This window comes from Epargyreus clarus, unplaced genomic scaffold, assembly GCF_041222505.1.
Source record: "Epargyreus clarus isolate Ecla_fem2 unplaced genomic scaffold, WU_Ecla_fem_2.2 ptg000006l, whole genome shotgun sequence".
Lineage (NCBI taxonomy): Eukaryota > Metazoa > Arthropoda > Insecta > Lepidoptera > Hesperiidae > Epargyreus > Epargyreus clarus.
Window position 1 is genome coordinate 12,284,352 of NW_027332214.1, and position 11,215 is coordinate 12,295,566.

The 11,215-nt window shown below is 38.0% G+C and overlaps 1 protein-coding gene across 1 annotated transcript; it reads right to left on the reverse strand.

The window, feature by feature from the left end:
* Window positions 1-144: 144 nt before the first annotated feature.
* mIF2 (mitochondrial translation initiation factor 2) lies at window positions 145-10,865 on the reverse strand. The gene is made up of 15 exons (XM_073074098.1): window positions 10,565-10,865; window positions 9,314-9,458; window positions 8,742-8,862; window positions 8,198-8,361; window positions 7,647-7,827; window positions 6,615-6,791; window positions 6,163-6,212; window positions 5,088-5,302; window positions 4,184-4,262; window positions 3,180-3,305; window positions 2,434-2,659; window positions 2,034-2,155; window positions 1,522-1,705; window positions 807-947; window positions 145-369 (listed from the first exon to the last, which is right to left on the reverse strand). Exons 1-15 carry the CDS (start codon window positions 10,588-10,590, stop codon window positions 197-199), a joined length of 2,130 nt encoding a protein of 709 aa, XP_072930199.1. The 5' UTR covers window positions 10,591-10,865; the 3' UTR covers window positions 145-196.
* Between the last annotated feature and the right edge of the window lie 350 nt (window positions 10,866-11,215).

Here is an 11,215-nt window from a genome sequence, read left to right on the forward strand (position 1 = left end):
ATATACCTTCCTGTTAGATGAAGAATCTAAGAGACTCCTGCTGTCTCAGTTACATATTATTTTGCTAAAAATGAAAATATATTTTGTTACACATGTTGTGTTCTGAACATTACGTCTGAGCACTGTCTAAAAATAAACCAAACATCCAATTTCATAACTTTAATAGCGCTACATAATACAATATATAAGTATTAAACTAGAATCCAGGGTCCCAGCCGGTAGTGTCTGCGACGTCGAGCATGCGGTAGCAGAGCACGGTGTCGGCGGGCCGCACCGGGAAGGCGGGGTCGTCGAAGCGCAGGCCGCACTCCATGTCGCGCTTGATTGTGTTCACTTCCTCTTTCAGGTGCTTCATCGAGGCCAGCTTGCCTGCGGGTACAAGATTAAGGTGAGTGAATGGGAACGATAGCTACACTTTTTTATGGTCTTTTTTAATAAAGGAGGTCAAAAGCATAAACTCGTCAATCCTTGGTAATGTAATTTTAAAATACGCGACATGGCTTTATGTTAGTCGTAACTATTGTATTTATATTGGATAACAGTAAGATATTAATTAATAATCAACAATATACTGAGTACGATGGTTTTATTATATTTTTTTATCCAAAATACCTTTAACCAAATTTTAGATGCTCTTTACTTCTTGCTATAATTTTATTCGTATTTATAACACCAAGATAGAAAGTTATTTATGATAAAAATATTAAAGAATTTTAAAACTCAGTCTATACTTCTTTGAAATGCCAGATGATTTAAACATTACAACAAAAACGAAAGAGTTTAAAATTTAGTGGACGTGAATTTACCTTCAAACACGATCTCTCCATTCCGGATGACTCTGTAGAGCGCGTTCTTGGCCAGCGAGCCCTTCACGCAGCGACAGCCCGCCACCGGTACTTTCTTTTTGCCTTCCGACACCTCGAATGCCTGGAGAACATTCGCTTCACCTGCGGGTAGATGTGTAGTGCGGTAGATGCGGTAGTGTGAGTGATTATATTGAAAACATTAAGTTATATATACACCATGGAAATATAATATATCTGGGGGTAAGGATGTCGATTCAACGTATTTAACTTTTTCTTTTCAAGATGGCGTCTGAGAACAACAGTTGTGACACCACAAACTTGTTTTTTTTTATAATATAGGAGTACCAGACGAGCATGCAGTCCACCTGATGGTAAGTGGCTACTGCCGCCCGTGGACATCTGTAATCAAGCCCAGATAGGATTAGATATTCTTACATGAGGTCGGCCACATATGCGCCGCTATCCCTGAGGACTAAGCTGGAACGCCTCGGAAAAGTCTGTCTCCCTTACTTCAAAGGTATTAGATAGAAATAGGTGTGGCGTTGGTGCCGCCGGAGTCGAACTACAAAGGATCCACCTTCCACAATTATTATTATGATTTAGCATAACACAATCCATGACATCCAAAAAACAAAATTACGTCGTCTGACTTTTGCACGCTTAGGACCAAAATTTGTAACGTATCAATGGACTAATAAATATATTTGAAACGTACCGAGGACCTCCTCCTCCTGGCGCTTGGGTATGAGCGCGCTGATCTCTGCCTTGACGTCGTCGACCAGCTTGTAGATGACGTTGTGTGCGCGCACGGGCACGGCGGCGGCGCGCGCGGCGGCGGCCAGCGGCGCGGGGCACTCCACGTTGAACGCGTATATCACCGCGCTGAACGCCTGCGCTATCTGGTGCCGACAAGCAGCGGGGTGAGAATATTGCCGTGTTTAGTGTTTTTGTGCGTGCGTGTGTTTGCGAGCGAATGTGTGTGTTTGAAAGCGTGTGTGAGAGATATACGGATTCTTATTTAAATGTTTTGGACGTACATAAAGCGGAAGTTCAGCTGTATATGATTGTAATTATATACATATTGTAAAAGAGAAGAAGGAATAGAAAAAGGAATGTCATTGGTAGTTTGGTAACTGTAGATACATGACTTGCGTTCCTAAAACTTTTTGATTAAATTATTTTAATATTGTACACAAAATGCTTAATGAATTTAATTACTACAAGTACCTCTAAATCATTAGGTGTTATCTGTCCCACTCCAAAGTGTACTAGCTCGAGTCGAACTCTCTCATGCTCGTCGTATGTCTCTAGAATATCCAGAATAGCCTCTACTGAGCCGTCGACGTCACCTGCAAATAAAAAAAAATCAAATTATTTAAGCTCATAATATGCTTACCACTGTTGAAACTGTGACTTTCAAATGATTTAAGCTTTCTGGTAAAACTTTCAGTATTGTGAAAAATAAAAAGTCTTTTTTTGTTACTGATATTTAACCTCAAAAGAAATTTAAAAGTACGCCTTGGTAAGCTTCGTCAAAATTAAAATTAAACTGTTTAATTTTAAAACTAACTAAAATCAGCATTGCTTGAGTATTTGTTATTACTTAGTTGCAAGTCATGAAGTTCACCTTTGACGATCACCCTGAGCGTGGGGTGCGTGTCCTCCTGTATCATCTTCTGTCGCGGGCCTGTGGGCCGTAACCGCATGCGGCCGATGGACCTCTTGTGGCTCAGCATCTTTTGGTACCGCTCGCGATGCTCCGCCTCCTTCGCGGATATCACTTCGGAGTCCGCCTCCTGCTTCTCGCGCATTTTCTGCGTGTGACGCCATTTCATCACCTCGTTGGCTCGTTTCTGTGCATAGATATTATTTATTTTACGTACGGACGTACTTTTACTTTTACATAATAGATAATAATACTTGTGCTTTTATATAATAGATAATAGGCAAGTCGTGAAATCTGTTTTAAGTATAGAATTTGTGCATAGACATTTGTCAATAAATTAATAACACGCTAGTAGTAATCAAGAGCAAGAATTGTAGTAAGAGCAATCAATAAGTTAATAAAGTACTCTAAAGTTTCCAAACGTATATTCCAGTTGAACCGAAGGTTCTGCAGGTCCTTAGCCAAAATCTAAATTATGACCGATATGAATCTCTTTTTACCGAAATTTTGCCAAACCCGAAACTTCGGTTAGTCTCTAATAGTCGTTTTAATATTCAATGTCATTTTTTATAATATAAAATGGTGTTAACATGTGGTGTATATAAAAGACTTGTCGTTTAATGAAACTGAAATGTATACGTTGTATATTGTACCAGCGCCCATATCAAGGATTTGTTGTTTCAAGGTGTGGTAGGGTGCAAGCGTACCTCGGAGGGCACCTCGAGCACCTGGTCGCCGGCGGCGGGCAGCTCGCGCCAGCCCAGCACCGCGGCGGGCAGGCCGGGCGCCACCGCCTCCAGGACACGACCGTCCGCTGAATTCAACACTCGCACCTGGAAACCATTGCAAAGTTGAGGCTCTACCACTGCATTTCTTAAACTTTAGTAAGGGAGACATATATCATTTTAGACTAAAATTATCGCGGAATTGAAACATTTTATTATGTAACGGGTACTCACTTTTTCTTTTCTAGGTTTCATATCACGACATACAACATAAAAAAATATCCTTAAGCACCTAACATTGCACTATCTGTAACTTGCATATACTAACCACTGGATTCCACGTTTGGGCTAGCTGCCACCGCGATTTCGCCGTGACCACGATCCATGCAACTGGTTCGAAATATCGGCAACAAAACAAATTAAAAACGCATATCGTGAGTACCCCTTACATAATAAAAAGGAAGACATAGTTGTCCGAGGCACTCCATCTTAGTCCTCCGGACTAACAATGTATCTTAAGATAGGACTTATCTTATCTGAGATTGATTACAGATGTCCATGGGTTGCAGTAACCATTTAACCATTAACATGTCCACCTAATGGTCATGTTCATTGCTCATCTGCTAATTTGTTCATCTAATAATTTAGTTTTATTCTATGAATATAGCATTGATAGCCTAGTCGTTAAGAAACTCCTCTCGATCGAGGGGTCCGAGGTTCAAATCCCAGGCATCACTTTTTCAAAGTTATGTGCGTATTAGAAATTAATTATCACTTGCTAAACGGTGAAGGAAAACATCGTGAGGAAACCTGCGTACCTAAGAGATATATAAAAATAAATCTCAAAGGTATGTGAAGTCTACCAATACGCACTTGGCCAGCGCAGTGGACTATGGCCTAATCATTCTCATTATGAGAGGAGACCCGTGCCCAGCAGTGGGACAGTAATGGGTTGATGATGATGATGATTTTATGAATTAGTTCACCTTTGCCCAACCCGTGCCTGCGACCAAGATACAGCCCCGTCGTAACGTACCGCGCTGCACCAACACTGTCGCCTGCTTTCTGTTCAAATAAAAATAATTAGTTTATACATTGTAGGCTTCTTGTGGCTCCATTCTGGTGTCTGTTGACACTATTGTTACATCTTTTTCTGCCTTATAACAGCAGTGGTAAGCGTTGTCTTTTAGTTTGGATACTATAGAAAGAGGTATTGATACAAGGCTTTTTAGTTTAGTACTGAAGGATATAAGGTCTGGTTAGCTTAGTGGTTGAAACTTAGCCTTTCGATCGAAGGGTTTGAGGTTCGAATTCCAGGCACGCATCTCTGACTTTTTCAACATTATTTTCATATTAAAGATTCATTATCAATTGCTTTAATAGTGAAAGAAAACATCGTGAGGAGAACTGTATACCTGAGAGATTAAAAAAAATGTTAACGATATGTGCAGTCTACCCATCTGGATTTAGCTAGAGTTACACAATGGCGTAATCCTTCTCATTCTAGCCGGCGATGGGTGATAATAGTAATAATAGACTTTTTTATAATACAGGAGTAGCAGACGAGCATGCAGTCCACCTGATGGTAAGTGGCTACTGCCGCCCATGGACATCTGTAATCAACCCCAGATAGGATTAGATATTCCTACCTGAGCTCGGCCACAGATGCGCCGCTACCCCTGAGGATTAAGCTGGAACGCCTCGGAAAAGTATGTCTTGCTTACCCCACCCTTCAAACCAGAACACAGCAGCGCATTAACACCGCTGTTATGAGGCAGAAATAGGTGTGGCGGTGGTGCCGCCGGAGTGGAACCACAAAGGGTTCTACACCTTCAAATTACTACACAGACACAAATTACAGAATATTTATTTCCAAGCTTGGACACTCACCCAACCCTGGGGTCCACTTGCGCCTCCAGAACCACACCTTCCACATACCCTCCCGGGTCAGCTCGCAGGTCCATGAGTTGTGCCTGGAGCGTTAGCGCCTCTAACAATGTGTCCAGGTGAAGCCGCTTGAGGGCAGACACGGTCACCGCTTGCACGTCACCGCCCACCGCCTCGCACACCACACCGTGTTGAGCCAACGACCGCATTGTACGCTCCTACGGAGTAAAATCTCATTTATGTTTTTGGTTGTTACGCTGTTTGTCTACTGCCACCGTCACCAAGCCGATACCGATAATTAATGACGGCGCCGAAGTAGCGTACATACATTTACTATAGCCACTTGTCCACCGCACGTCTGTCACCCGATCACCGTCATCCCGCCCGCCGATATTTCGAGTAGATCGGCGTGACCGCTAGATCTGCACTGAGATTTTGACGGGCCGATGTACCGGTAATATAACACACATTGGAACTTTTCCATACACTGCCGTCACACACGTGACAGCTGGAATAAAATAAACCGCCGATATCGGTCGCGGTGGACAAACTATATGCCGTCACGACATATTATAATCGGCCCGAAATAAGATCGTTCTCGGTATCGGCTTGGTGACGGTGCGGTGGACAAACGACCTATGTCATATTATAATCATTCAACTCAAGCAAGTAGCGAAAGATTTCGTAATAAATAAACAATATGTAATGAATAATATGGCCGTTTTAATAAAATTCAAAAAAAAAAATTCAAATTCAAAATACTTTATTACCTTAACATATTGTGTACATACTCATAAGTTGGTGTTGGAGCATCCTTTTAAGTAAATATAATACCTGTGCCAGGATGCCCCACTCTTCCTTATCTTACTATTACAATTTGCTTTTATAAACAGAATATTACTTTTAGTTATTATACTAAATATTACATTAACATTTCTAATATTACGCGTGTGTGTATGTACTTGTGTGTGTGTGTGTTATTATTCATCACATATTGTTTATTTATTTGGAATAGGGAGTAGACCAAAAGCCCACATTTATTAACAAACACAAATATATAAAATTGAGGCATACCTACAATGTTCACACCTGGCTTGTCGATTTTGTTGATCACCACCAGAATGGGAACTGAAACAAATGACAATATTGGAACCACGCATCGTTGCTGTTGCCGTAATGACATTTATTTTTGTTTTTTAAAAGATATGTCAAGCGTTACTGTATTTAGGTTTATTCAACATATTCCTACTAAGTTTTTAAAAAAGGTAGTATTGACTGTAACCAGGCTCTGGTGGGAGTTCAAATCCTTTTATGTTTGGTTATTATTGTCCATGGACACAACTGTGATCATTTATGTTATCAGACCGCTAGCTGAGCTAGCACCACAGACCTTTAAACAAATACAGGTCTGTGGTGCTAGCTCATCTATTACGTAAATATGTAATTAAAATACAAATATACCTAGTCACAATGACAAATTATAAATGGTCAAGTCCCACATGTAACATTGCAAACAAAACAATCCCGCACCGTTCGCTTGTCTGGCCATACGTATGCTCTCGACGGTCTGGTCCATGACGCCGTCGTCGGCGGCCACGACGAGCGCGACCACGTCGGTGGCGCGGGCGCCGCGCGCGCGCATCGCCGAGAACGCCGCGTGCCCCGGCGTGTCCAGGAACGTCACCGCCTCGCCCGGGGGCAGCTCCACTGGGAAACATTTCACCGTTACTACTTATTACCACGCTTTTATTAGCTTGACCTGCACGTATGTATGTAACGGAATCTTTGTACTCGATTTTTACCCACTTTGAACGGTCCGATTAATTTAAAATTTTGAACAATTATCAAGAACCGATCATCTCAACCGATCATTCTCCTCATCAGGACCGTCAGGAAACAGGATTAGCGATTTTACCATGGTTTTTAGTTTTTAAAGTATAATTATTATTTATTTTATATATAAGATAAGAGTAGCAGATGATGGTAAGTGGCTACTGCCGCCGATGGACGTCTACAGTTAACCCCAAATAATAATAAATATAGATTCCTACCTGAAGTCGCCCACAAATGCGCCACTATCCCTGAGGACTAAGCTGGAATGCCCCAGACATGTATGTCTCCCATACCACAACCTTCAAACCAAAAAACAGCAGTATACACTGCTGTTAATAGGCAGAAAAAGGTGTGACAGTGGTAATGTCAGAAATGAATAACTGAGAACTCTACCACTTTCAGATCTACCTTTACCTTACTACATGTGCAACTGCTCACTGAATCCAATTCAACTTATTTCTTTGTGAAGGTGGTCAAAATTTTTTTAAGTGGACTCAAAAGACACCACCACCAATAACAGCAGTGTTAACCGCTGCTGGATTAAAAAAACCTAGTAAAGAAAACATTGAGGCGTTCCAACTTGGTCCTCAGAAGTAGCAACACATCTCTAGCTGACCTCAGGTCAGGACTTTGGTCTTTTCCGAGGTGATTCAGCCACTCACTGTCAGGTGGACTGCATGCTCTTTAGCTACTTTTACTTAATAAAAAAATAGCACACTTCTCTCATACCTACAAAAGCGCCAATATGCTGTGTGATGCCTCCGAACTCGGTGTCGACGACGGCCGTGTCCCGCAGGGCGTCGAGCAGCGTGGTCTTGCCGTGGTCCACGTGGCCCATCACGCACACCACGGGCGGCCGCGGCCGGAGCGCCTCGGGCGGCGCCGGGGGCTGGGGTACCGCATCTTTATTCTATTGAAAATAGTATAAGAAAAAATATTAACTTTCTTTGTACGTTTGTGTGTGCGTTTGTGTGTATGTGTGTGTGTAAACGCTCGTTATCGCTTTGGAGCGTTCTTATGTTCGCAAATATTTTTTTCTCTCCTTCTCACATAATATTAAAGAAAAAAATTAAAAAGACACTCATAGCTACAACTTCATGTATTGGACTCACAAATTTCACAAACATCTATACCAACAGATTGTTAGAGAAAACCTATGGTGAACTGGAAACTAATCATAATTATATGGCATATTGATAACTGCTGTGTTATTAATATGAAATATATATAAACAAATAAAATAATCCATGATTAAAAAATAAATGACCATGTAATATTACCTCTTCCTCTTCTTGCAACGCATCTGGCCGTGGCACAATTTTGAATCTGAAGCCAGATATCTTTACAACATCCCTTATGATCTGTGGGTTGTGTATCACAGTTGTTTTCTTATACTGAACGGTTGAGTCTTTGTCTGCAAATTCTAGTGCTCTAAACACATGATCTGAAAAATAAATAATTACTTTATTAAAAAGCAGATTTAATGATGAGACACTTTATGAATATAGGTACATGGTTTTGAAATGTCTTTAGAAGTAAAGGGTGTGCCTTAAAAGTATTGCATACTATAATTTTGAGTGTTAGTAATCTATAATTGAGTTTATGTGTGCCTACCATAATATTTCTATATGTATCACAAGTTTATAGACTTCCATACTCCAGATTACATACCAAGATACTACCAAGTGTCAAATATTAAAAATTTGTTATTAAATTTTCCTCATGATAGATTATTAAATCTATGACTGACAATGCAATAATATGATGCTCATGAGAACTCTTTGTATACAATTTTTAAGACATTATGGAAAGAAATTAACATACCCACATCTTTTCTTAAGACATTGGCAATGTCCTCGACAGTCATGTTCCTCCATATTCCCACCACCTCAGAGCCTGCTTTGGGGGAATACCGGATGACTCTACCACCATGGTTTTCTACTGCCTGATAGAAATTGAATATGTTTATTACTTTTATATAGGTTTTAGGCACAATATCAAATTGTAAGTTTCAATATTTTTTCATATCAGAAGTGTCTATGTGATCGTAAAAGTAAATTTTAATAATACAATGAAAACTTCTTTCTAAGTATAGATGTAAGGAGTAAAATTTTTGCAGCCCGAGTCAAGAACTACTTGCTGAAATAAATTCGGAAAGGTTTCTGCTTAATTGATTTCTAGCCTTCAAAAAAAAAGTCTACCAGTCCATGGAGATAGCACAGAATAGCACTCCATGGAAGACCATCCTAGGCTGTTCTTAAAAAAAAAATGAATATTTCTGCCCCCCCCAAGATGAGGGTCAGTAGTTGCAAATTGCCTTAATTCAATTTACTATTTGAATTTTGGGTCCTAAACTAAAACTAATAAGAGTATGAGTATGAGTTCATATCACAAACCCTCTCTTCAACTGATTTTCTTTTCTTGTAGTTCACTGCAGACACAGATGCATATCTTGTGAATTTACTAACTTCACCTAGTGATGTTATTTTATTTTCAGATAACTGCAATATGCATTCACTTTTTATGTGTCTCAATGGTAACCTGAAAAAAGATTATTATTGTACATCATACTAGTTGTGCTATGTGGTGTTACTTGTATTTAAAAAACAGTATCTGGGTGATAGTCTAAAGGCATATACTTTCAGATATTATTTATCAAACAAATTCTTCAGCCCTTTTACAATTTTTAAAGATAGACTATAAATAAGTTACTTTTATATAATAAAGGGCATAAACACTATTAAGTTTTCCGGGTAGCATAAGCAATAATGTTGTTATTTATAGACTACATACTTATAGTATAAAACACAATTTAAATCTTGAACACTTAAAACGTATGAATAGTTTTTTCTATCGATTATACAGGATAAACAAACTTTATACTTGAGTTAGAGGCGTGTTTTTTTTAGTGTTTGAAAGCTAATACGACATAGAATTGCATTAAATAATAATAAAAAAATAAAATGCCTAGATTATTTTGAGGAAATTGATGATTACTGAAAATTTTACCTAAAAAAAGTGCTTTATTGCACTAATCTGACATTTTTTTCCTGGGAAGATGATTTCTTTGTTTTTTTTTCATGGATCAGTACGGCCTATCATTGGCAATCATTGTCATTTTTGTTTGAACCTGATAACCCTCTTAGTTTAAAAGTTATAGCGATTTATTTACTTCAGGTGCACAATTCCAAAAAAAAAATTCAAAAGGTCGTAAAACCCAAAAAAATTTTTTTTTAATTTTTTTTATATTTTTTTTGTCGACAAAATGCGGTTTAATTTTACCTGTTTCAATATGTGCACTTTATGGAGATTCACCCTGTATATCCACATTTATTTTTAATTAAATTTAAAATACGGGAAGAAAGAAAAGGCGCAAAGGTTTTTTTATTTCAAGTCATTTACGTATTCAAATACTGTAATTTTGGGCATGACAATTTATTTGGAAATGTTATATTGTCGAACATAAAAAGGAAAGGATTTGTGACGGTAAAAAATTAAAAAATGTATTACAACTACAACCGACAATTATTATGTAAATATAAAATACAATAATTCCCATGATAGTTTTACGAATCTAATAAAAATAGTAAAAATAGATATATTTATAATATTACAAGCCTAGAAAGGAAAGTTATTATGAAACTTACCATTTATAAAGCAAATTTCTATACATTGTTACAATCTCTTCTATTTATTTTTTTGAATCCTTACAGTAATTAAACCTAATACAATTTTAAAATGTTAAGTATATCATATTGTATAAATGGCAATTATTAAGGACATCAGAGTTTAAACCTGGTAATTACAAAACAAAGTCAAAGTGCAATATTTGGTGCGATAACATAACCTCAAAGTTTCAGTCCAAACTTTTAAAATCATTCATCTCTGATTTCAAGCCAGCCAATGAAATTTAATGAATAGACAGTTCACAGTATAAAATTATCTATAAGTTACTCTATGGTTCACAGAGTACACACTATAACACTATCTATCTATATATTTTCATGAATCATTTTCCTTCAATGAAAATTTGTCTATGAATGTAATTGAAAGCAATTTTAATTCATATCTCTAAATAATCTAAATAGAAACGATTTTTTATTATAATTATAACTTCAAGAAATCACCAATAACAAGGAAAAAATGTACAAATAACTTTCAATTCATAATGTAACTAATTTTGATATCACATTTATATTTATATTATATAAAATTTGCTCATAAAATAAATATTTCGCATTATATGATGTCATTAATTTTGGAATATAAAATTATTTACATGTTCCATTTTGTTGATA

Coding starts and splice junctions, on each gene's coding strand:
- mIF2 (XM_073074098.1), bottom strand. CDS start 10,590: ATGTATAGAAATTTGCTTTATAAATG. Junction 5,303..6,162: donor ACAAGCCAGGTGTGAACATT/GTAGGTATGCCT, acceptor TTTACTCCGTAG/GAGCGTACAATGCGGTCGTT. Junction 1,706..2,033: donor TAACACCTAATGATTTAGAG/GTACTTGTAGTA, acceptor TGTCGGCACCAG/ATAGCGCAGGCGTTCAGCGC.